A 27,046-nucleotide genomic window follows, 5' to 3' on the forward strand; every position below is an offset into this window, starting at 1 on the left:
CGGAGCTTGGGTTCCAGCCTGAATGGGAATATTATCTACACTGCTATTTTGAGCCCTGCGAGCCCAAGTCAGTTGACCCCAGGCTCTGAGCCTTGCTGTTGTGGGTTTTTTGGCAGTCTTTCATAGCTACCGCCATCTGTAGTGGATATTTTAAGCAGTTGTGTGATGATCAGCTGCTGTGGATGAAACATTGAACTTTGAACACAGGACTTGGTCTTGTCTCTTAACCACATTAGGGCAGAGGCCATGCCGCCTCCTGTTCTGTACAGTGCAATGTACTTATTTAGCTTTGTACAGAGGATTGGAGCTGAGCAGCACAGAGATCCACCTGCATCTATGATTGAAGGAGCTGGGCTGTGTGGGCTACGCCCACCTAATTTTGACAGATGATCTCTGCTCTAGAAAAAGGGGGAAGCTCCTATGTTTCCTGATAGACAGGGGGATGTGACTTGAAAATATCTGGGTTTAACACATCTGTGTACTGTAACGGTTAAGTCCACACATCCCCAGAGTAATTTGAGATACATTTTTTTTCTATCTCTTTACAAAATCTTTGCAGCTTGACTTTTTTTAAAAAAAAGCTGTGGCAAAAGGTTTCTCTTCTTTACTTAAACTGATCTTTCCTAAGGCGGCTGCCTGCAGCTGAAATCATGTAGAGTGAGGGGTTGATGCCTGTTACTTGTGTATGTGACTGAGGACTTACTCAGTCCCATTTGGCTAAACCGTTTGTTAGATTTGTCCTTTGTGTGTTTGTGTTTCTAAACTGGCAGCATTTCCATCGAAACCCTGGACCTACTATTACTAATAATATGTATAAGGTGCTTGCACACCCAAGAAATGCTGATAATCTGTCATATTCTGTCAGTGACATGTTACTATGTCTCATGATTCAGCCATGGTGTGTGTGTGAGAGTGAGTGTGAGAATGAATCAAGTATTTCTGCTCTGGTCGAGATTCAGTGAACCCTTCCAGTCATTCAGATGGAGTGGTGATGGAAGGACATGAATTAAAATGGGCTATGCCTGACTTAAATTATGCTGCCATTGAGGGGCTGTCAACATTTAATATTATCCATGAAAATGTCTCGGTTTTTTAGGTTAAAATTTGGCACGCGAGATTGAAGCCCAGGAGGAGGGTTCTTCCCTAATTTTTGATAAACCTCTGTCTAGCTACGTGCCTTTGTGTTTTAATGGGAAGAGACTAGAATTAAAGATGTTTTTTCATCCATTTATTGGAGAAACTCAGGCGACTTTAAAATACTCTACAAGACTGTCTCACTTGCATTCAGGTTGAAAGCAGCTACCGATGCTAGATTATTTCAGAGTCTTAAAGCCTGAGGAACAAATGGAAATACACTGAAGGAGCTGCTCCGGACAGTTTATGGGCATGTTGGCATGAAGGGGGCTGGCATGGTTAACTGGCACTGCTGAGAGTCAGTACATGGATACTTGCCCAACCTGGAATTATCACCTGCAGATGAGATTCCTCTGTCTCTGCCATGCCGTCTCATATGTATTTATAGCAGTGCTGAGAAAGTTGACAGTGAAATCTTGAAAATCCTGGTCCAGCACTTCAGCCATTTAAAATTTCTGGTATAAGCAAACTGCAAATCCAGATGCAAAACTAGTTTTACAGAACTGGTTAGAATTTGATACTTTTTTTGTGATCTGTCCAAACGTATTCTGTTCTTTCATAGAATATCAGGGTTGGAAGGGACCTCAGGAGGTCATCTAGTCCAACCCCCTGCTCAAAGCAATCCCCAGACAGATTGACCCAGATCCCTAAATGGCCCCCTCAAGGATTGAACTCACAACGCTGAGTTTAGCAGGCCAATGCTCAAACCACTGAGTTATCCCTCCCCCCAGCTCTCGCCTTCCATGTCTGCTTTTTTAACAGCCCTATATTGGTCCAACCTGGCCTAGTAGACAAGTAGGGTTGGATATGGCTCCCACTGGAGCATGTGAACACCACTTAATGGTCACCTGGATAGGGTTGCTCGAATGGCTTTCTCCTATAGTGCTTCCAACCAAGTTAAGAGCTCAGATGGATTCCCTCACACGGCAATACCATGTTACCCAAAGCCCAGTGGTCTCTGACTCCGAGAATGTTTTTCTGCCCAAACTCTAGATGATAAATTCAGTGATCACCTCAAAGTATTTTCGAGGTCTCATTGTGGCAGCAGAATGGGCTCTGGATCCCAAGTCTCCTGACCCCTGCTGTCATCACAGGACGTCACTTCTTCCTTTTGCGTGAGTTTGTTTCTAAACTCCATTGAAACCCTTTTGGTGGGATAGGGGAGGGTGCAAATTTAAACAACAACTGAGAGGTTTAATTCTGGAAAGTTGTGCAGGGTTTCTCCAGAATGCAGGAGTAGCAATCAGATGTTCGGTAGCTGAACTGGAACAGCCATGCTGAACTCCGTTCATTGCAACAGGAGTTAGCCGTTTTGTTTTGTTTAAAAAGTCAGTGTGTGTGAGAGCAGCTGATTGCTACAGCTAATTTTGTGGAGGATTCTGGGGATTAGCATACATTTTCCAGTGCAAAGCGTCCCTCGGAACTATTTTAGTTGTAGAGTCCATTGTAACCAGCTCTTATCTCTTTCTCTCCTTTTCTGGTCAGCTATAAGCACATGGCACAAACAATGAAGTCATCCCACTGCTGCATTTCTAGTCTCCCTGCGGGCATGAAATAAACCTTGTTACTGCTGCAAACTACACTAGACTGATGACACTCCTGAAACTCTCCTAAGTACCTTGAGCAATAATACCAGATCTGCTGGGGCACAAGAATAACATGGATTTAAAGCTCTGCATCTCATTCAGACTGATTGTTCAGAGTGGATTTGTTTTGCGAGAAATATTCCTGTCCATTGCTGCAGCCCTTCTTCCCTTCCTCTTTGTCTGTATATCAACTTAGATTTACACACTTTAGAGCACATACCTAGATCTCTAAAGTACCATGCACACCTATGGAGCGGTAGAAATAACTAATGATCAGCCGAGCTGGAGCAGAGCTTTGTATATGGATTTCTGGAAGATGTAAGGAAAATCCAACTGCAATATTTAGCTATGAATGCTTTAAAGGTTTCACTAGCTTGGTTGTCACTGTGACACACAGCACAGTGGGCCTTTCGGGAGTAACAGTCCTCATTATGAGGATTAGCCATGGATGCCTTGGTTGGTTGGCTGGATGACTAATAGCCATTTGTCATGGTCAGGAATGGGCAAGACACTTTCATTACATCCTGCCATATTTTTTTTATTCTAACAGCCTCTTATGTGACCATCTGGCATGGCTAGGGATGGGTGTTCTGTGGCCACAGCAGTTCACATTAAGTTTCAGCGATAAGTTCTAGGTTTGTGAGACTGAGTTTACTGTAGGGAGAGTAGAAATAAAGTCCTGCCCCAGTCTGAGCAGTGCATCTCTGAAGTAAAAAAGTTAGTGGTCAATTAGCATTTCAAACCCAGCCTTTGTGATCTGATTTCCTTCTCCAAACCCCTTCCTCAGCCTGCAGACAGTGGAATCGCTTTCACTTGTGCAATCTGATGCTGCTTCCCTGTTTTCAGCTGTGATCTTACTAAGTACAACACAAAATCAGAGGAAGCAGCTGTTCTCTGCACATATTTTTACTGTAATCCATGAACGGTTTCCTCTGACCAACTGCCCTTTCCTGGCAGAGAATCAGTTGTAAAAGACACTCAAATGATTTAATAACACTGTCATTTTTAGCAACTATTTTTCCTTGCTGTTTATCCATTTCTTCTGGACTAAATCACACGTTTCTTGCCCATCTCTTTCAGGAACTTTGTTTTCGGAGGCATGAAACAGCTAGATGACTTTATTTGGTAAAGTTAACCTACTGTCTGCTAAAGGACTTGACTATTGAACATGCATCTCTTAGCCTAAACCATCCAGCCTGCTAAAATCTTAATCTTTTAATTCGCCTTTCTGGATTGGCTTCATTATGTACTAAATTTAAAACCACATCCATTGAACTATCATAAATTGTTACCGTGATGTATTGCTCATCCTAAATGGTAATGGATTATGAAAAGGATTTAATTTCTCGTAGTTGTACTGAGTTAATATTAAGCTGTGTATCAACACTTGAGACTTACTGTAAATCCTTAACTAATTAAAAGATTATATTTAAAAAAACCTGCTAGGATTATGGCAGGTTGAAAACCCACCAGTTTGGCATAGAAGATGCAAACTTTGTACAGTAACTCCTCACTTAACATTGTAGTTATGTTCCTGAAAAATATGACTTTGAGCTAAACAATGTTAAGCGAAGTCAATTTCCCCATAAGAATAAAAGTAAATGGGGGAGCGGTTAGGTTCTAGGATAATGTTTTTTCACCAGACCAGGCTGCACTTTACTCCACTAGATGCAATATCCTGCTGTCTCCCCTTTTATTTTTGGAACACTCCAGAAGAGCAGTTCAGCAGAAAGGGATTTCTTAAAGTGGTGACTCCCACATCACTAAACTGGACCAAACCCCCAAACTCTTTCAATGCACCTTTCCAGCCAAGTGATTCCAGAGTGCTTTAGACTCATACAAAGCTAGGTTTCTCCTGTTGCTGGAATGGGGCCCCCAGGGGAAGAGGCAGCCAAGAGCATTTTGCACCAGCAATCTTACAAAACTAGTTTAGAGAGGCAGCGAAGGCTCAATATCCAGTTGAAAGTAGAGGGAAAGTACTGCCTCCTAACAAGGTTAACCTTGGTAGCCTGGATCCATTCTGAAGTCCCTATCCTTGAGAATAGTTCCCAGTGGTCCCAAATCTCAAACAGTGAAGCTCTCATCCAGGGCCGGCTCTAGAGTTTTTGTCGCCCCAAGCAGCGCACTGAATTGCCGCCCTGGGCTGGGGGGGCAGTCCGTGCGCCCTTAGGGCGGCAGGCGTGTCTAAAGGGCTCTGGGCTCCCCGCTGCGGGGAGCCCAGAGCCTTTTAAATCCCAGCCGCGGCTGGGAATCAGAAGGCTCCGGGCTGCCCGCCGCGGCAGGGAGCCCAGAGCCTTTTAACTCCCAGCCGCGGCTGGGAATCAGAAGGCTCCGGGCTGCCCGCGGCGGCGGGGAGCCCAGAGCCTTTTAACTCCCAGCCGCGGCTGGGAATCAGAAGGCTCCGGGCTGCCCGCGGCGGCGGGGAGCCCAGAGCCTTTTAACTCCCAGCCGCGGCCGGGAATCAGAAGGCTCCGAGCTTCCCGCCGCGGCGGGCAGCCCGGAGCCTTTTAACTCCCAGCCGCGGCTAGGATTTGCTGGGGCGGGGGCGGCGCTCTGGCGGTTGCGGGTCGGCGGCTCCGGTGGACCTCCCGCAGGCATGTCTGCGGGAGGTCCACCGGGGCCATCTGCCGCCCTCCCCAGGATGCCGCCCCAAGCGGGTGCTTGGCCCGCTGGTGCCTAGAGCCGGCCCTGCTCTCATCTGAAAGGTGCCTCTTTCCCACCCACCCTGAACCATGCTCGGGCACTGGCTCAGTGCTGAGCCAGAGATACCAATGAAAGTGTTGCTGATACTAATATGGCAGTTCCTGAGTTTTCTTTAGAAGGCTCCTGTCAAGCAGTAACAGTGTTTATTCCTGCTTAGCTTTTGTGACCTGCCAGCCTCTGTCCAGTGTGTCATAGCTATAAAGGAGATGTTGCGGATCTAGCTCTGAAGGATTTTGGCCTTTTGACAGCACTGCTGATTCCATTCTTGAGGGTAATCCTTTCAAATCTAAAATAGTTTTTAAAATGTCACACTAAAGAGAATGTATCTGTAAGCATTGGTGAGCATTGCTCTTCCTCTTTGACTAGGGTTTTAGGAGAATCGCCTGGTTTCCTAGGTGCTGTTTTTAAGATAGGCTGTTCTTGTTCCTGACCACAATTCAGTAGCTCCTCTACTGGTGATCAGACCTCTTCTTTCATCTTCACCGTACTGTTGGACACCAGGGCAGTATTTTGTTCAGTCAACCATTATGTCCATTTATGTTGTCTTGCTTAGTTATTTTTATTTGTGCTTTTGGGAGAGCGTTCTGTGTGGGCCAGTGTCAGTGACTGTATTATCAGCAGGGTCTTCTCCTTAAACGTAAAAATCAGTCATCTGTGGCCATTTGTACTGCTGAGATAAGTTTCCTTTTGTGTCTGCTAGAACATCTAATGTAACTGTGTAGTGTGGAGCCTGCGGCCCTGTGTTATATACGTGGGTGGCCTGGTACGCAGTCACTTGCTTGTGCTGTCAGAATGCTGGTCACCTGCACTTTCGCAAATAAAAACACTGCACATCACTTGCGGTGTAGCTCTCTCAGCATCTCCCTTCACACTTGTTAATAATACGTAATCATTTCTCCCCTCCAGTTTGTGGCTAACGGCCCTTATTTGTTACTTCCTAGTCTCCTCTTTTTCCATCTTTATTCTCCTGCTTGAAGTGATGAGTGTTTCTGCTGTAGTAGTAACCACCCTGACAGCTTCCATAAAGGAAAGGGGTATACGGATTATAAATCGTAGAGAGCCATTACTGTTCACCTGTAACACAGAAACATTTCTGCAGACTTTTGACTGACCTCTTCACTGTATAACTCAGTTATTTTCTCCTCTCAGTTCGAACACTTAAAGTGCGGTTCTACTCTGGAAAGGGACTAAAAATATCCCTTTCTTACTGTCCTGATCCTTGGGTTGCTTGGGGTGCCTCTGGCTGGCAAAATCAATGGGGTCCCACAGTGCACATGAACAGTGGTCTGTCTTATCAATACTAAACTATACCAGAGAGTCTGCATTTTAAGGGGATGGGGGCTCCTCTGAAAGGATGTGGGGAGTGGGAGCCAGCAGCCCCCAATTCACTACCCCCAGGGAGGGCTGGAGTACCAAATGCAAAACATCAAGGGGTACCCGTGTTAGTCTGTATCCACAAAAACAACAAGGAGTCCGGTGGCACCTTAAAGACTAACAGATTTATTTGGGCATAAGCTTTCGTGGGTAAAAAACCCCCACTTCTTCAGGCGCATCTGAAGAAGTGGGTTTTTTACCCACAAAAGCTTAGGCTCCCTCTTGGGAGCTGTATAGCTACTGTCCATGCTCTTCCAGAGCCAACTGACTTGAATTGAATGTCCTGCTTTTAAACCCCTATTGCGCCCCTTGCATGATTGACAGGGCTGGAGGGGTGGAGTCAGCCTGGCTCACAGTAGCTCTTTAATCACTTCGTCACCATGTGGGGCGTCACACTTACCAAGAGCAGCTACTCCCCTGTATTCTGGGTTATATCTAGTCACTTAAGTGATAAGAATGAGTTTTGCTACAATTTATTTGTTACATTCTCTTAGCTGCAGCATGGTTAAGATGGATTTTTTTTCCCCTCCTTGTGCATTCTGAACAGAATTGTTTGCTGGATTCCAGTTACAGAACCAGTCAGTTTCATCTCTTAATCCTTATTGAAGACCATGGGTTTGCACAGGTGTTGCTCAGATGATAATCTGAAGACCGCGGAGTTTGGCAGGAATCAGTGGCCTATTTTGGTTTCCAGTTCTGTTGTGGCTATGAGTAGCCAAAAAGAGAGAATCCATTTTGATTCTCAGAGCTCAGGTTGTTTGTTTCCAAGGCTGGGAATAAAAAAAACCCTGTATTTGTAAATGGAGCACATTTAATTCACAAGTCATTGATAGACGATAAATATGGAGACCCATCATGTCATTTTTAATGTACTCTGAAACGACAACAGCTTATTGAGCTAATGGTACTACAAGATAGCTGGTTTAAAAAATGAGCTGTGTTTTAGATAATGAGAAGCATGCAGTACAGCCATTTAGTAGGATAAGCTTGTAACACACTCCCGTTTGCTTGTAGATTTGGTGTTCAGGCTTTTTCTTGATCATAGAGCCAGGAAAAGTTTTATAGTTTAATTCATTTGTTCAAACTGATATTTTTCTCCCAGTAAGAATCTTGATGATGTTTGTTAAAAACCCAGATCTAGACTGGCAAGTGCTCACTTTTCTCAGTCTAACTAATCATCGTAACGCTCTCTTTTGCTAAGAAAATTAATTATAAGCCTTACCTAGGAAAGGCCATTTATTCATTTACATGTTGCAGACAGTACCTTACATGACCATCTGTTCCTTTTGATTTAGCTCTTTAGTTGGATTGAATTTGTGGCGTGTCTTTTAAAACATGCTCAGTTTTGAAATATTAGACTGATTTTTTTAAAAGCTGATTTATTTTAAAATGTGTTGACTTCATACATCAGTTCATTGTTTTAACCTGTTTATACGTTTTACCTTGTTGCATGCAAAAAGGCATAAGTAGATTCTAGCTCTTAATAATTTTAGAGTTTCTGGTTTATTATTTGTATTGGTAGAGTCTACAACATTTTAATTTTAAAAGGTTTCAGAAGCAACTGAGGCATTGAGACAGGACACCATTGTTTGTTGAGCCTGAATTTAACTTTTTTAGGAAATGCTTGTGCCTTGTTTTTATAACTACCTTGACTTGTTCTCCCTTAGGATCTACATCTTGTTTTATTCTTGACAAATGCATCTTAATGTCAGTAGTCCTCGAAAGCTAATGTCCAGCCCTTTTGTAAATCCTTATATGTAGAGAACTTTGAATTGAATAATCAGCTCCATGGGAATTAGTAACAGTCATGTGAAGGCAGCTCACGCCCTAGGGTCAGGAAACCACCAAACAGTAGAATTGAGACTCAAATTGCAGCTTTTTATATGTAAAGAAACTAGAATCTGGTCAGGTGCTTCGCTGACCCCCTTCTTATAGGTTGTAACCTTGCAAAAAGAAAGGACATGGTCAGCTTGAAATCTGGTCCGTTTTAAAGAGTCAGTTTCAGGTATTGCACCTGCCCAAAGCCTCCTTCCAATCTTTACAGTTTTTAGTCACATTTCCCTATTTTAAAAAATGTTGATTTACTTTGTTTTTGGGTGAAAGACCCAAAAGAACAGACGAAACGGTGCGAATGACTTAATATAAAATGTTCCTTTTTAATTTTAACTTACAGCAAGCTCAAGTGTTGTTTGCGCCAATAGTAGGTAATAAGATTATCAGACAATAGAGCAATGTCAAAGCTGCCAGGGTCCTTTTGTTGTAGTACCAGTGAACAATTTGAGTTATTGAAAGAACCATAAATTACTAGAATTCTGTCTTCTCAAATTCAGATGAACACCAGGCAGTAGCTAATTTTCTTGTAAGATTTATCCTTACAATTGGCAAGTGCTCTAGAGATTTGCTAACCTCTTGATAGAAATGTGAATAATTTTTTTGCAAATAAATGTGGAAATTGTTTTTATAGTGAATCTTATCACTCTCTTGGTCCCAGTCCAGTTCCTAGTGCAGAGGGAGCCGCATCACACATGGCACTAACTGATGGTCTTATCAGTCAGCAGTTTGGCCAAGGATTGAATGGGCTATGCAGACAGAACTCTCACCGTAGATAAACTCCTTCCAGTAGAAGGCAAAGGTGTCTCCTGGTGGGTAGGTTGGTGTATCTATGGGAAGTTTGCGTGGCTGACTTTTTTCTTTTCTGGGAATAGAGGGGTACACTCTGCACAGCTGTCACGTGTTTTCCACAAAAACTAAAGTCATGAAAGGTGACAACAGTTGAGCTGTGATGAAGTTCCAATGTTCAGAACACTCCTTTGATATCGCTCTTATCTCGGGTATCTGTAACTGTTGCCAGTCTCCACACACACATTTAGGGTGGCAAAATAAGATCCTTTATACTCTCCTTGCTATGTGGGGGACACAACCACTCCATAATCCCGCACAGTCAGGAGAATTTGAGGGTCTAACTTCCTTTGCCAGAAGTATCTCCCAGTAACACACGTTGGAGCTGGGCTGGCAAAGCAGTCACGCTGCTGAGAGAAGAAAGCTTCCATGTTTGCTGCAGGTCTGTGTATGTCAGGATATTGATGTGTCTGGAGCAGTGCTGCATGAGAGTCATAGACACACACAGTCAAGGCTTATGAAATGGTTGTGTTTGGAGAAGATAGAGGAGTAGAGTGTGGGAAACGTTTTTACCTTGTGAAATGCCATGTGTGTTGCCTGGTTTGGTCTGCACATTACAGCTCTCCCTCTTTCTCCTTTTAGACGGGTAGAATTGACAAGTCGTACCCAACAGTATGTGGTCACACAGGACCGGTGCTTGACATAGACTGGAGTCCCCATAATGATCAAGTCATTGCCAGTGGTTCTGAGGACTGCACTGTCATGGTAAGTTAATGAAAAGTTTATTTAAAAGCCTGAGACCTGGTTTCTATTTGGAACATTTCACTTCTGTTTGATCTTCAAATAAAATTTGTTTGGAAAAAGTATTGGGTGAGCTTTTATGGTACTGATGCTTCATTGACTTCAGAAATAATTCCACTAGAGAGGGTATTTATTCCACCTTAAGAGTTGACTATGCAGGTGACACTCTGCTTCCAAAGACTGGTAAGTGTCTCCTGTAACGGCACTCCGCTCTCAGACCTGCTGAAAGCCTCATCCTGCAATCTGCTGACGGCCTCCTCTCCCATTTACTTCAGTGATAGTAGTGGTCACACTGTACTTGCAGGATCTGGCCCTGGCTAAGCAATGACACTAGTGCAGTGGTCCCCAACCTTTTCGTCTGGCGGGTGCCAGATGAAGGACCGTGGCAGCGGTGGAGCATCCGCCGAAATGCTGCTGAATTTCTGTGGCATTTCAGCAGCAAGTGGCATCATCGAGCGGCGGCGCCGCTGAATTTCTGTGGTGTTTCGGCGGCGACGCCTCTCGATGACATCACTTGTTGGCGGCAAGTGGCGTCATCAAGAGGTGTCGCCGCAGAAATTCGGCGGCATTTTGGCGGATGCTCCACCGCTGGCTAGGACGCGGGCGCATTTAGATGCCCCTGCGGGCGCCATGGCACCCACGGGCACCGCGTTGGGGACCCCTGCACTAGTGTTTTTGGAGGAGCCAATTAAACAAATTGGAATGAATAGGAGGGTGTTTAACAGCCCCATCAGTATTGCATGGCAGGATGGATGAAGTCACCAAGGAGCTGAGTCCCCCTTTGGGGATATCACTGCTCTATTGTAGTTAAGTGAGACACTGAAGGTTATAAATGGACGTATGAGACAGGATGCAGCAGGTCAGATAACTTAATACTATGATCAGCGTTCATAACAATACTGTATGTTTTTTTTTATATATGATGATCACCCAATTATTAGCTGGGAAGAAACCTGTAAATCTAAACCCTATGTGAAAACACAGTTGGATTACAGGATTTTGAACTTCCACAGTTGTCCATTTGACATTTCATTGCATTGTTCAAGAAAATCAAAGCCCAAAAATCCTAGAGGAACCTTCTCTTCTGAGTATCCAGATATGGGGTCAGCCTTGGCATAATTGGCTTGGCCTTTCTCCATCCTTCTAACTGTTCCAAAACCAAAACCTATCAGTAAATGCGATTCTTTCATGGTCTCGCAGATGGGGTCTTTTGGGGTGAGGAGGAGGAAGAAAGAAGTGATCATGATGGAGCCAGTCATTGACATGTATCGTTTTATAGTGCTTTGAAGAAGGCAGATATGGCTCCGACCCCCAGAACTCCCAGCTGGAGAAGCGTGGAATTGAAGAGTACGGAGGGTGGGAATGGGGCAAAGGAGGACAAACCCAGTTGCTCTTAGGACTGTTGCAGCCCTTGATTTAAGGGTGAACACTTTACTTTACTTTTCTCCACATCGACAGGATGTTTAGATATGTCAAAACTTTAACAGGGCTCTACATTTTGCATGTGCCAACTTTGAGCATGGGTTCCTTTTTAACATGGGTCAGAGCGCATTGAACAATAGATGGCCTTGACCAGTGATAGGCATTGACTCCATAACAAATAAAAGAAAATCCTTACAAGATTAAATTACTAGAAAAAATTTGTTTTATCAAGAACTTAGTTTGGCCATATGTAGAAACTCTTTACTCTGAAGACTACATTGAAACTTTTTCATATTAAAGTCATATTAATAATTTCCTGTGCTTTGCTTCTGTTCAGTGTTCAGATGTTTGGGGTGGGGGGTGAGATTCCTCCTACAGGGTCTTATCTCAGGACAACACTGCCCATCATCTGTGTCTTAGAAACTGAAGCATGTTTAAAAAAAAAAAAAAAAGGTATTCACACACCAAAAAAACACCAAACTTGTGATTTGTAAAGTTCACGACTGATCTAGAATTGTTTGAAATGGTGTCAGAATGTTCTGTAAGAAACCACAATTCAGAAGGCATATGAAATGGGACGAATACTGTCTGAAATATAAACATCAGCAGAACTGGCAAACCTTAAAGCCAGAACTACTTTGTAGCAGGAAAAATAAGCCCCTAGTCCAAGTTGCAATGAGAATCACGTTGGAACATCCAGAGGTATTGACTAGTGGAAAGATCAGGAAAGTGCAATGATAGCTTGTCTACGTGACAGCTAATGTAGGGACAAACTGTCTACAAATACCCGGGTAGGATGGAGGAACGGTGAACTGTGGCCACTGGAGGCTGGGGGCGGCTGCGGGTGCAGATGGTCAATGTAAACAAACTGTCTTGCGGCCCACCAGCGGATTACCATGACAGGCCACAGGTTGCCCACCACTGATCTAATGGGTCTCTTTCCATCTCTAATTGCTATTCTATCTTGGCACTGATAATTTAGCATTTTGGTTTCTCCACTTCTCTTCATATAGGTTTCAAATTCCTGCTTCCTAAACTGTCTGGCATTTCTTCAAACCAATAAGACAATGTATCTATTTTAAAATAAGAAATGTAAGTTGTCGATTAGTTCTGAACTCTTCATTAATGACTAAAATGAAGCAAGAGAAACATGCTGGTGCCCTGATTGAGAAAACCACACAGGCTTGTGCAGTTCACTTTTGGAAAATTCCATTTTCAACTATTGACTGTGAATTTGGGGCACCCAGTTCAGGAATCTGTACTACCTTCAGTCCACAACAAGTCTCCCACTGACATCAATGGGATGTTTGCAGGGAGATGCAGGATAGAACATGGCCTGTAGGTAGTAAATAACCTAATAATGAAAAAAGTCACATTGTCTTTTGGTGGAAAAAACAGTCTTATCTATAGGAGTCCTGCCATTTCTGCCTTATGTTCCTCTTCTCCATCCTCCTTTCATTTTTTTCTGTCTCCCCTCCATTTCTGCCTCTGCATTTCCTTTCCTCCAACAGTTCCCAACCATGGGTTTCACTCCCACTCTGATGTCTGTTCCATCTGATTAACTATTTCATTGCCGATCATTTTTTGACATGTAAGGTGTCGGTGGGCTTTAGTTAGCGTCCTGTTAAGATAAAGGGGGAAGGGGAGTTCGTGCCTTCCAGAGCCATTGTTTCAGGCTCTCCACAGACTCAGGAAAACGCCAGTGTCTCAGTGACATTTATGTTCCATTGCGATGGTTAATTTCACATGAGAGCTAGAAACTTTTTTTTAATTGAAATGAAAGTTCAGATTCTGCAGACTGAAGATGCAATAAAAATGTAAGAGCCGCTGTACTGGGTCAGACCATGGTCCATCTTGCCCAGTATCTTGTCTTCAACAGTGACCTGTACCAGATCTTCAGGAGGAGTGTACAGAACAGAGCAGTTATGGAGTGATCCACCCGCTTCTGGTAGTGAGATGGAAGGGGGTTGCATCCCTGGGTATCTTGACTAATAGTCACGGATGGACCTATCCTCCTTGAACTTACACAGTTCTTTTTTGAACCCAGTTACACTTTGGCCATCACAACATGCTATGGCAGTGAGTTCCACAGGTTAGTTGTATGTTCTTTTAAAAAAGTACTTCCTCTTTGTATGCATTAACCCTGCTACCTCAGTGGGTGATCCCTGGCTTTTGTATTGTGAGGAAAAGGTAAATAACACTTCTCTCATAACTTGTTCCTACACCATTCATGATATTGGAGACCCTCTATCAGATCCCCCATTAGTCACCTCTTTCCATACCCTTGATCATCTTCATGGCATTTCTCTGAACTGTTTCCAGTTCCACTATATTCTTTTTGTGAAATGCTCAGGGGGATTAGAGAAGCTATTAAAATAAAAAAAACCTCAATAATAATGGGGGATTTCAACTATCCCCATATTGGCTGGGTACATATCACCTCAGGAAGAGATGCAGAGAGAAAATTTCTTGACACCTTAAAGGACTGCTTCTTGGAACAGCTAGTCCTGAAGCCCCCAAGAGGAGAGGCAATTCTTGATTTAGTTCTAAGTGGAGCACAGGATCAGGTCCAAGAAGTGAATGTAGCTGGACTGCTTGGTAATAGTGACCATAATATAATTAAATTTTAACATCCGTGTGGTGGGGAAAACACCACAGCAGCCCAACACTGTAGCATTTAATTTCGGAAAGGGGAACTACACAAAAATGAGGAGGTTAGTGAAACAGAAATTAAAAGGCACAGCACCAAAAATAAAGTCCCTGCAAGCCGCATGGAAACGTTTTAAAGACCCTATAATAGAGGCTCAACTTAGATGTATATCCCAAATTAAAAAAACATAGTAAGAGAACCAAAAAAGCCACCATGGCTAAACAAAGTAAAAGAAGCAGTAAGAGGGGGAAAAAGGCATCCTTTAAAAAGTGGAAGTTAAATCCTAATGAGAAAAATAAAAAGGAGCATTAACTCTGGCAAATGAAGTGTAAAAATATAAGTAGGAAGGCTAAAAAAGAATTTGAAGAACAGCTAGCCAAAGACTCAAAGTAATAGCAAAAAAAATTTTTAAGTACATCAGAAGCAGGAAGCCTGCTAAACAACCAGTGGTGCCACTGGGCAATCAAGGTGCAGAAGAAGAAGCACTCAAGGACGATAAAGCCATTGCGGAGAAACTAAATGAATTTTTTCCATCTGTCCTCACAGTTGAGGATGTAAAGGAGACGTCCAAACCTGAGCCATTCTTTTTAGGTGACAAATCTGAGGAACTGTCCCAGATTTGAGGGGTCATTAGAGGTGGTCTTGGAACAAATTGATAAACTAAACAGCAATAAGTACAGGTCTGTCGTATCTTATGCTGGGGTTACGTTTCACAGTCAGCGCGTAAAGTGAAAATCACGTATAGTCAAAATTACATTGAGTGTAATGGGGGGCGGAATCGCCCGCACTACAGGTATGGTATTAAAATAATCTTTCTCCCTTTTTTTCCCCCGACCGCATGAAGCTGAAATTGCGCATATTAAATGCACTTAAGATGCGACAGACCTGTATTCACCCAAGAGTTCTGAAGGAACTCAGATGTGAAATTGCAGGACTACTAACTGTAGTCTGTAACCTATCATTTAAATCAGCTTCTGTACCAAATGATTGGAGGATACCTAATGTGACCCCAATTTTTAAAAAGGGCTCCACTGGTGACCCCAGCAGTTACAGGTTGTTATGCCTGACTTCAGTACTGGGAGAACTGGTTGAAACAAAATTATGAGACACATAGATGAATTTGTTGGGGATAGTCAATATGGTTTTTGTAAAGGGAAATCGTGCTTCACCAATCTACTAGAATTCTTTGAGGGGTCAACAAGCTTGTGGACAAGGGGGATCCAGTGGATACAGTGTATTTAGATTTTCAGAAAGCCTTTGACAAGGACCCTCACCAAAGGCTCTTAAGCAAAGTAAGATGTCATGGGATAAGAGGGAAGGTTCTCTCCTGGATTGATAACTGGTTAAAAGATAGGGAACAAAGGGTAGGAGTAAATGGTCAGTTTTCAGAATGGAGAGAGGTAAATAGTAGTGTCCCCCAGTGGCCGGTACTGGGACCAGTCCTATTCAATGTGCTCATAAATGATCTGGAAAAAGGGGTAAATAGTGAGGTGGCAAAATTTGCAGATGATACAAAACTTCTCAAGATAGTTAAGTCCCAGGCAGACTGTGAAGAGCAACAAAAAGATTTCTCAAAATTGGGTGACTAGGCAACAAAATGGCAGATGAAATTCAACATTGAAGAAAGCAAAGTGTAATGCACATTGGGAAACATAATCCCAACTATACATATAAAATGATGGGGTCTAAATTAGCTGTTACCACTCAAAGAGATCTTGGAGTCACTGTGGATAGTTCTCTGAAAACATCCACTCAGTGTGGATTTTTCTACCAAAAATTTGTATGAAAATGATCAAGCTTTAGGCCAGCTCATCCCTGCAAGACCTTTATTAACATGGATGCACTAGCCTGTGTGTAAACACACCATTAGTGTCTTTGCTTTGGGTGCAAAGAAATGAGAACAGGAAAAATTCACATGCCTGTCTCTAATCAATAGAAATAGGTCCTTAATATATTGGAAGAACATTCTTCTTTGTGGCCCCATGACACAAAAACAAATCATGCCGAACTGACTTAATTTCCTTCTTCATCTGATAGTTACTGGCCTAGTGGATAGGGGGAAGCAGTAGACGTGATATATCTTAATTTTAATAAGAGTTTTGAGACAGTCCCACATGACATTCTCATTAGTAAACTAGGAAATGTGGTCTAGATGAAATTATTATAACGTGGCTGCACAACTTGTTGAAAGACCACACTCAAGGAGTAGCCCATCTAGATCAATTGTTTGCTGTCAGACTGGGAGGGCTTATCTAGTGGGGTCCTGCAGGGATCAGTCCTAGGTCCGGGTCTAGTCAATGTTTTCATTAATAACTTGGCTAATGGAGTGGGGGAGTATGCTTATAAAATGTGTGGATGACACCATGCTGGGAGGGGTTGCAAGCGCTTTGGAGGACAGGATTAAAATTCAAAATGACCATGACAAATTGGAGAATTGGTTTGAAATCAAGAAGATGAAATTCAGTAACTAGAGATGCAAAGTACTTCACTTAAGAAGGAAAAACCAAAGGCCCAACTACAAAATGGGGAATAACTACCTCAGTGGTGGTACTGCTGAAAAGGATCTGGGGTTATAGTGGATCACAAATTGAATGGGTCAACAGTGTGATGCAGTTGTGAAAAAAGGCTAATATACTGAGGTGTATTAACAGGAGTGTTGTATGTAGAACACAGGAGGTAATTGTCCCACTCTACTCGGCTCTGGTGAGGCCTCAGCAGGAGTTCTGTGTCCAATTCTGGGTGCCACACTCTAGGAAAGATGTGGACAAATTGGATAAAAGGTTTAGAAAACTGGACCTGTGAGGAAAGGATAAAAAAATTGGACATGTTTAGGCTTGAGAAAAGAAGGCAGAGCAGGGACCTGATAATGCTCTTCAGATATGTTAACTGCTATTTAGGAGATAGTGATCAGTTGTTCTCCATGTCCAGTGAAAGCAGGACAAAGAAGTAATGGGCTTAACCTGCAGCCAAGGAGGTTTACATTCAGGCAAGTTAAGCTTGGGAACAGCCTTCCAAGGGAGGCTGTAGAATCCCCATCACTGGAGGTTTTTAAGAACAGGTTGGACAAACCCCTGTCAGGGATGGTCTAGGTTTACTTGATGAATTCTCGAGGTCCCTTCCAGCCCTTCATTTAGAAGATTCTGTGCTGGAAAAAGAGCATCAGTGGCAAAGACCAGCCTAAGTCCCTCCTCTGATCACTGATATTTATTAGGATGTGGTGCTAAAAGACTCCCTGCAAATCAGCCATGTGGCAAATGAAGCCAATTTAGATCATACTGGCATGTGAATAATCACACGGAATGACATATCTCCTTTTTAATACTGAGACTGTAAACTCTTCAGAGCAGGGCCCATCCTTTATTCTGTGTTTGTATAGTGCTGATTACAATGAACCTCAATCTAACTGAGATCTGAGGAAATGCTATCCTGCAATGTGGATCTACTGTTTTCTAGTAAGTTACCTTCATTTTCCTGCTCTGACAAAAGAATGAGATGAGCAGTTCCCATCCTTTCCTCTCTGAATTGCTTTCAGAGAGACTTCCTTTAAAGTGCTGTGCTATGCAGATATGTTGGATGTTTCCTTTGAAGAATGATTCTCTTGTGCCAGCAAATGAGGAACTACTTAAATATTCATGCTTAGGAACCTTGTGAATGACTGTAATGTACTGCAGGTTTTGTATTCAGCTGGAAAATGTTTATTATGGAAGGACTTATAGAAGATATCAAATGGCTCTTCTCAGATGGGAGGAATTAATTCTGGCATAAGCGAGCAGCCTTTTAAATAAGGTGAACTGGTAGTTTGTTTTCATGCAGTGGCCCATAGAAGTTGATTTGGTAAATAATTTTATGAAATTATTGACCATTGTGTGTTTAAAAATTAAACCAGAGCTCTTGCCGTAACTAGAGGCACCCGGTAGCTTAGCTGGAAGCATGACGCTAGAAATAATGCCAGTGACGCACAAGTATAGTTCTGTTAGTGTTTTTGTGGCCTTTAATTACCATAGGATCCCAGCACCTCAAACAATGAATTAATCACTCAGATCCTGTGGTGATGGGCATAGTACGAGAATCTAAATAGGACAGTAACCCCCCCCCCCTCTGCAATGAGGTAGGGAAATAGTTTCCTCATGTCACAGATGGGGAAATTAAGGCACAGAAAGACATAGTGATCTCCCCAAGTAGATGCAATCATTGGCAGAGCTGGGGCTTAGAACCCAGACCTCCTGATTCGCTCCTTTACTTCAGCCACCATATATAACAATTTCTCCCAGTCTATCACCCCTGAAATGTTTGTGGTAATAAATCTGTCACTTCTGGAAACTGAGTTTCTGTTCACTAATTTAGGGGACATGGGAAAATAGTTATTGATACTCTTTAAGGGTATAAAGGAAAGCTACCACTGAAAAATGGTGGAACTATCCTTATTCTCATGTGTGCTTTTAGTGCAAGAAACCTCTCTCCTGCTGTTCTTCTTAAAAGCAAACTTCCTGGTGCTGCTTTGCTCCCTGTATTGAAAGCTGATGCAGGAATGCCAATTTAGGAAATGCAACTGATAGAAAATACAACTGATGTCAAAGCAATGACTCTCGCAACATTTTAAGCTCTCCTTTGTGTGCCTCATTCTGGGCAATTGTCCCATGTCTCAATGTGTCTCATGTCTGGGCCTTTAGCAGGCTAGATCCTGTGACCAAACTGGAAGCTACTTAACTTGCCCCACATCGGATTTCGTCCCACACAGAAGAGACGCCCCGCCCTGCACTGGAATGAGTTGGCCAGTTCACTCTGGAGCATAGTCTGACCTTTTGCTTTCCCTGTGTTTTGCAATACCAAGCAGGATTATTAGACCAGTAGATTTTGCAATTTGCAAAGGATTACAGTGCTCTACAACTGCTGTGAAATGCATGTGGCCTCTTCCCACCCCCCCAATAGTTCTCCCAGTTTCAGCATTTTTCTGTAGCTTTTTAATTTGTTTCACTGGTATTTTCTGTGGGGAACCCCTGTTTACACCTGATACTTGAGCTCTCCAGACCAGTAGCAAATGATTTTCTAAAATTCACCAAGGAATTTTTTTCCCAGAACAATTTAAACCAAACTAGAGGTGTGGTGGGGTTTCTAATGCTCTTGTTGCTGCTGGAACTTCAGGCAAGGACTTGGTGATGGGTGCAATTGGGCCAAATAATCCACCATCTGTGCCTTCTCCCTCATGCAACCAATGGATTTGGTGCATGCAAATTAGCTGCAGAGAAGGGTTAGTGAGTGGTTGAGTTAATTCTGATATCACCGTGGTCTGGGACTCTTGGAACGGCATAGATACATGCCTGGCTGCGGCTGTACATGTGTGGGTGTAATTTGTAAAGTAAAAATGGCCAAGAATTTAAAAATTGGATGGTAACAGACTGTGAAATCCTGTGATTGAACCTGATAATATTCTGAACAAAAAGAGCTCTCTGCCAATGCTTGTAGCTGTTTCCATTGTGTCACACTGACACAACAGACATTTTAGGCTTCAGAGTGACACAGTGACAGTCTGGGAATCTTGTTATATAGCTAACGTGATCCTCTAACATAGTGGTCTAGCTGTGGTTCTTGTTGAAATCAGTGGCAAAACTCCTGTTGACTTAAAAATGAATAGGATGGGAGCCAGTCTTTGCAGAGTGAACGGGTATGTATGCGGAGTTTTGTAACCTGGTTAAACACGGTGGTTACTAACAAAAGCCATGTTTAAATACCGTTGTTGCTGTTAGCACAGTTTCAGTGGTGGAATGAACCAGATAAAGGAGAAAACAAGATTTAAACACTCTGAGTAATTCAAGTTACTATCAAGGCTTGAATGTTTAACCTGGCAAACAGTTATACCTAGCTAGCAGTGACTGATGGCAAAGCAAGGATGTCCAGTGATCTTTACAGGGCAGAGACATCATTCAGGAAGCTGCATCAGTGAACAGTGAAAATCAATTTGGGGTTATTTTGAGGTAACCTGATTTGCTTTGAGCATCTCTCTCTCTCAAAGTTGTGGAGGTTGGTTGGTTTGTTTGTTTTTTTTGGTTACAGTGTCCATGGTCTGTTGGAGTGGAGAAATTGGGATTAGTGCTAAAATCCACGCTGGCCCCGCTGTGTGTATCTACCACCCCCATTTTATTTCCAAAATCCGTTTGAATCACATCTCATTCTGGCTGACTGGACTTGACTTTGACAGTTTGCTTGAGTATTGCGGGCAGAATCTGACAATCCTTAGTCAATCCTTCCAGAAAAGCAAACAATAGAAGGTTGAAGCAATTTGCGGTTATGCTGCCATCTGTTGGTGGGCAGTTATAGTTTGTTTTGTTATATGTAGGTCAGATTTGGTTGAGAAATGAAAAACACTGATGAATCACAGAAACCACCTTTATTAAATGCCCCGTCCCGCCTCCTCACTTAAAATTCCAAAGAGACATGATTCTTAGTGTTTGGGATTTCATGATCTCTGGTGTTTCCTCCTTCAGACTGAGTTCTCCAGCTGCCTGGAGACATCTTGCTACACCTCTAGCACACAAATGTGGTGCTGCGGATTGGAAGTGGAGTGAATTGGCAGCTCTTTGTGTAGAACAGGGGTAGGCAACCTATGGAATGCGTGCCGTAGGTGGCACGTGAGCTGATTTTCAGTGGCACTCACACTGCCCGGGTCCTGGCCACCAGTCCAGGGGGCTCTGCATTTTAATTTAATTTTAAATGAAGCTTCTTAAACATTTTAAAAATCTTTTTTACTTTACATACAACAATAGTTTAGTTGTGTTATAGACTTATAGAAAGAGACCTTCTGAAAACATTAAAATGTATGACTGGCACGTGAAACCTTAAATTAGAGTGAATAAATGAAGACTCGGCACACCACTTATGAAAGGTTGCCGACTCCTGGTGTCCCGACCTGCACCTCTCTAACCTCCACCAGCACCTAACTGCACTCCCCATATAACCAATGACAGAAATAAGACCTTGAATTTTAACAAAGAAGCCACTGTGAACATTCTTAATCCAAGTACAGCCACCTCTATTAAAACTAGGGAACCTCAACCCTAAGATGGCTGCCTGTTCTTCCCAACAATGCGGTTAGGAAATGGATCCGTTTATTCAGATGCAGTTTGAGATGCAAGAGAATTTATTTGAATCCGTTTATTTAGGAGTGTGTCTTAAGTGAAGTGTCTCCTTGGACGAGGAAATGGGGAAGATGTGGATTAAAAATATCACTGGCCAAATTGTGTGCCCTCAAGACACTGATCTACAGAGGTATGTTCCAAGCAGCCCAGTCATGGCACAGACTTATTTGGGACCATGAATGAGTCCCTTGCTTTCTTGCCTTCCAGCCCAGATCAAGAGGGGTGAATTTGGACTTCTGTTAATGGTACAGCACATATGGAATGACTGGTGTGTCCTTTAAAGTTGATGGCCCTTCAGTAATCATTTTTACCTACCCCTTTGCAGGTATGGCAGATCCCAGAGAACGGACTCACTCTCTCCTTGACGGAGCCCGTGGTAGTTTTAGAAGGCCATTCAAAAAGAGTTGGCATCGTTGCTTGGCATCCAACTGCACGCAATGTGCTGCTCAGTGCAGGTATGATGTGTAAGCATTGCGGGGGGAATGAATGACTCTTGCCTACGTTTTGTTCGTACACCAGATAATTCGGAGGGGAATTGCTGACCCTTCCCTGTTACCATTTGCCTGAGTTCCTTTGGTCTGTAGGGCTGGGTCAATTACGATACTGTTCTTGTTTTAACGGATTACCAGTCACGGACCGCATTATCCTAGATGCAGTATAAACAAAACAATACTGCTTTTTTTTTCTGCTAATGCAGAAAAAAACATTTTCTCCCATTCTGTGCTGAGTCCTTGCCGTCTCTGATTTGCAGATATGAGACCTAGGAAATTGTCTGCAGGAAACAGTTGCATTTAAACCATTCCACACTTTATTGATAAGCAAGTATAACAACCATTTCAGGTTCAGCTATTCAACAATTCACCCTCTTTCCCCCCGCCCTCCTCACTTGCTTTTAATAAAAGTGTAAATGTTTCTCTTTTCCAGGTCAGTTTCTCATATATTAACAGAAAATAACAGATGGGGGTGGTGTTCTCTCACTGATAATCCAAGGTATCAAAGCAAAGGTGTCAAAGACTATAAGCATACATATTGCAGACCTCCTCTCTCCGTCCAGTTCCATCTTTGGTCCTGTCCATGTTAGCAGAAGTTTACAACAGTGTTGGCAACAATTTTCAAATACTGTTAGACTTAACATGGTTTTCACACTCAGTGCAGTGTATAACTATGTGAATAACCTATGATGGAAACCTGGTAGGGGACTGGGTCTGCAACTTAGGTGTCTGCTAGCAGCGATACCCAGGAAAGCAAGTACTTCTGCATACTGGTGAGAACAGTATTGAAAACCAGCTGTAGCTAGCTACAGTGTGATCATGTAAGGTTCTGGCAGGACCCTGCTTCAGATGTGTAGCTGCTAGGGTTTTGTTCCCATGTGGACAGCACCTAAGGCAGGGGTAATCAATTATTTTTTGTCAAGGTCCCAATTTCTTGGTCAAGGTCCTGACCCCCACCCAGGTCCCTGCCTGGAGAGTAGAGTGACCTTCTTTCCCTACACTGAAAACTGGATGCAGGGGCTGGTCTGAGCCACCTGGTGTTGCTGCTTCTCTCCTCTCCCAGCAACGTTCCTCCGTGTCCCCAGTTGAGCCAAGTCGCAGAGATGGGGGCAGGTGGAAGAGGAATGGGTATGCGCTGGGATCTGGGCAGTGAAGCAAGGTGTGAATGTTTGTGAGTACTTCTGAGCTCGGAGCCAGGAGGTGAAGCTATTGGACTATGATCCAGCTAGCGGTGAAAGGCCCTAGTGGAGGCTGGGATAATGGTGGGGTAGAAAGGAGGCTCTGGATAGTGGGAGGGACCAAGGAGACTCCAGAGAGCAGGCCTGGGGAGGCCAGGATGTGGCAGTAGTGAGTGACTGGAGACAGACTGGGAAGGGAAAGAGGCTGGTTGGGGGGTGTGTGTGGGCAGGAGGCTGGAGAGGGCTCTGACTGGCCCTGAAGCACGGGGTGGGGAGGAGACAAAGCCAGGGTGGGGAACTCTGGGGAGCACCGGGGGTGTGTGCGCGCGCTGTGCTTGGTGCCCCGGCACAAGCGGCTGCTGCAGGATCCTTTCAGGCACTTACCAGCTGGGTTGCCAGGTAGGGCCCGAGGCCCACAAATTGCAACTCCATGGCCCAGCCAACCCCACCGTCTCCAGGAAACGCAGAGAAGAATTTGAATTAGGGCCCAGACAGTGCTGCCCTCTGGGCTGAAGAATGAGCACGTTCCACTCCCATCGCTTCCTGATTGGAGGGGCAGGGCATCGTGGAGACACGTTAGACTGCGTGTGTGTGTGTGGGGGGGGGGAGTGCAGACATCCCCTCCTAAACGTTGCCACTCACCCCCCGCCTCATCTCTGCACTGCTGCCGGTGGGGCTGAGGCTGCACAAGCAACCACCCAGGGGAACACTGTGGTCACCAGCTCCGTGCTTGGGGACCCTGTGCTGGGGAGTGGATGTGGCTCCAGGTTCAGCCTGCGCAGTCTGCCGAAAAGCATCTGGTCGGGATTTGGCCCACGGTCAACCTATTGACTAGCCCAGCCAAAGGCCTTATCTGCTCGAGAACTGCACTGATTTAGTGAAATCTGTGCAGCCCCCCCTGGGAAGATGCTTATTTTGGTTTAAGGATGCCATATCAATTTGGCTGAATTGATATAACTTTCCCATGTAGACAGAGCCAAAGTCCCTGTATGAGACTAGCCAAACAATCTTGCATGTCCATCTGAATGGTACCTACATGTGTTTGGAGAGTCTTTTCACAAACTCTCATTTTCAGTACTTACTGTCCCCTCTATTTGCACAGTCCATCCAACGGGATTCTTTTAACCTCTGTTACAATTACATTCTGTGACAGGCATGCCTAAGAAAACAAGATGAAGAAATGTTTTTATGGTCCAAGTCAATATCAGTAAAAGTGGTGTGAGGACTTTATTGCATCGCCGGAAACTGTGCGAAACTTGGCTAGGTTGGTTTTGAGCCTAGTAGTGGAAACTAGCAGAGTTTCACTGGAATCTTTTCTGGGTCGTCAGATCCTCTGTGCCCTCTGCATAGGCAGGTGTCTTTTGAGACTTCGGTTTGGTTTCAAACTGGTCTCCTAACCAAAGGTTTGACTGACCACATCGTAGGCCTGCTAGGGCCATGACTGGCGGAGTCCACCCACAGCATTGCTTGTGCGGGGCTCTTGTTGAGACTGCGTGTGCCTGGTGGAGCTCCGTATTCCCCAGTGTCAGAAACCAGGAGCCATATAATTGTTTGGCCCAGCTTTGAACATGCAAGATCCGTGCCTTTTGTTTCAGAAGGAGGCTGTCCGAGGCTGAAGGGAATCAGGGAGATTGGTGGTTCTGTTTCGCGGGTCAGAGGCCTAGAACACAGTCCAGACAGTTCACACCAGGTCTTAAAATGTTGCTTCAGTCACCTGCCTGGGTGTTGCTTAGTCTCATAACCCAAGTATTCCTATACAAAATGCATGGGGAGAGCAGCAGCTGAGGCCAGGGCACTTTCCCTCTCGCATGTGCCTTTCAGCCGCACCTGAACCTCCTCAGCCTTCATCTTCAGCACCCTCTCTGTCAGAGACCTCTCCTCCTCTTCCACGGCCCTCTCGCGCCGCTCCACGGCCCTCTCGCGCCGCTCCACGGCCCTCTCGCGCCGCTCCACGGCCCTTGCCCTGCGTTCCACGGCCTTCTCCCTCTTCTCCACTTCCCTCTCCCGCTGGCTGGCACGCAGAGCCAGCGCCCCCATCTGCTCCATGAGGTGAGCCCATTCCCCCTCTGCGACTGGCTGGTGCTGTACCACAGGCAAGTGCGCCACTGGGCATTGGTTGACCTGTCTGTGCCCACTCTTCTCCAGCGCCTCTCTGTGCATGCTCCTCAGGTGTTTCCACAGAGCGGTGGTCCCAACGTTCAGCCCTGGACCACGGCTGACCTGTCGGCCACAGAGCCTGCAGGCAGCGTATTGGCTAGGGTGGTGACCAGTCCGGGGCGGGGCAATGTGGAAGTACTCCCACACCTCAGAAAATCTCACTCCCCTGCCATGGTGTGTGTGGGCGGGCACTGCGCCTCTCCGCGCTCCTGCATTACCAACCTCTTCCTCCTCTAGCCTCACGACCACCTCCTCCTCTTCCTGCTTCATCCCCTCTCGAGAAGTTCAGCACACAGAGAAGTGCAAAGTGCGACCAATGCTCTAAAACCCCTGCATCCCAAGTGTGAAACCTCTTAACCCTCAGAATGCCTCAAAGAAACGCATCCATCAAATTCATCCGGTTCACTCCGGGACCTTCTCTTCTCCCCTTATTCCTCCACTAGAGAGAGGGGGTGATTCAGTCTTTCTCTTATGTGACCCTTGTCTCCTTAGTAGCAGAGTCCCTGTTCAGTGCTATCCACTTGTCCCCTCTCCGATGAAACCCTTCTCGCCCATAGGTGATGCAGCAAAGCTGAGCAAAAGTCACTTAGTTGTGTCTCGAGTTTTGGATTTGAAGAGGGTCCAAAACTGTGTGAGCTGAAGTTGCTGCAATAACCAAACCTAGGCAGGCTGGAATGGCCGTCTGTTTAAAGCTTTTTTTCCTCCTCTAGAAGTTCTCAGCACTTACCTAGTGCTTTTCCTCAGCACCCTTCACAAATGTGAGCTAGTTCTCATGACGCCCCTGTGAGGTAGGTCACATGGCCATACTTAGCCAGTGTGCAAGGCCTCTGAGTGCTTTGGTGACACAGCTGGGGTTACAGTTTAGAAATTGCTGGCTCCCAGTCCTTTGCTTGCCAGGCCACACGCCTCGCACGTTGGTTACTTGCACCAGTGTCGTACTGCGGAACCCTGGCTCTCTGTGCGCTGGCTCCTGGCAAGGCGCAGTCTGCAGCGGTGCAGTCACAAAGTGGGCAGGGTGATTCCTCTTTCCTTTTAATAACGGCAACCAAAGCCCACGTGTAACAGTTCATGATACAGCCATGGCTTTGTCTGTCTCCCCCCAGCTGGGGGCCCCTCCCTAGTGCCTTGGGTTGCTGTAATCCGGAGCCTCAGGAGGTCTCAGTCAGCAACCGCTGCTCTGAGTCAGAGTCAGTCCGTAACTTTCCCTGGTAGCCAGTACCAGCCGTGGGTCTCTCCCATTATCTTCCCACGGTGCATTTCTCTGCCCTACCAAGCCTGGGCTGAGCCAGGCCGCTTCGCTTCCCTTCCTGCTGCTCCAGCTTCTCATCAGCTGAGACACAAACTCCAGGCAGGCTGTGCAGTTATGGAGGCACAGAAACCCCCTGTGCACAGCTGCCGAGCCTGCCCTCTCTGCAGGCTGAGGGAGGAGGAGATGGGGCCGGGGGTTCCTCTCCTGGCATGCTCTTTGCCTTGGCGAAACTCGGCTTTCTGCAGGTGGGGCGTGGGGAGCCTTCGTGCCCAGTTCCCTGAGGATTTGCTGGCCCCAGGCTGGCTTCAGCCACTGTTTTCCCTCTTCTCTGCTGCTTCCTACCCCAGTTACTTCTTAGTGTGTGATCAGACCAGGAAGTGCTGGCCGACTCCTTTGTCAATCATTCTCTGCACTAGAGAAATTTTAAAGAGACAGGATCCCAGGAGGTCTGGGGCGTTGCTGGAAGCAGCTGCAAATCCCAGGAACCGGATTCTGAATTCACTGGATGGCTGCGCTAGGCCCAGTGTTCCGCCTTTCAGTCTGGCATGC

At 44.9% G+C, this 27,046-nt stretch overlaps 2 protein-coding genes across 5 annotated transcripts in view; one reads left to right on the plus strand and one right to left on the minus strand.

Annotated features, from left to right (window-relative positions):
* CORO1C (coronin 1C) overlaps positions 1-27,046 on the plus strand; it is a 79,520-nt gene that overhangs the window by 41,951 nt on the left and 10,523 nt on the right. For all 4 annotated transcript variants that reach the window (XM_044990182.1, XM_044990180.1, XM_044990181.1 and 1 more), the window contains exons 3-4: positions 10,059-10,181; positions 21,748-21,877. In XM_044990182.1, coding sequence (XP_044846117.1) covers positions 10,059-10,181; positions 21,748-21,877 — 253 coding nt within the window. The remainder of the gene's footprint in view (positions 1-10,058; positions 10,182-21,747; positions 21,878-27,046) is intronic.
* On the minus strand, positions 22,855-26,892 carry LOC123351055 (zinc finger BED domain-containing protein 2-like). The gene has a single exon (XM_044990184.1). The coding sequence runs from the start codon at positions 25,516-25,518 to the stop codon at positions 24,844-24,846; it is 675 nt and encodes a 224-aa protein (XP_044846119.1). The 5' UTR covers positions 25,519-26,892; the 3' UTR covers positions 22,855-24,843.

The sequence above is a fragment of the Mauremys mutica genome, chromosome 16 (assembly GCF_020497125.1).
Source record: "Mauremys mutica isolate MM-2020 ecotype Southern chromosome 16, ASM2049712v1, whole genome shotgun sequence".
Classification (NCBI taxonomy): Eukaryota; Metazoa; Chordata; order Testudines; family Geoemydidae; genus Mauremys; species Mauremys mutica.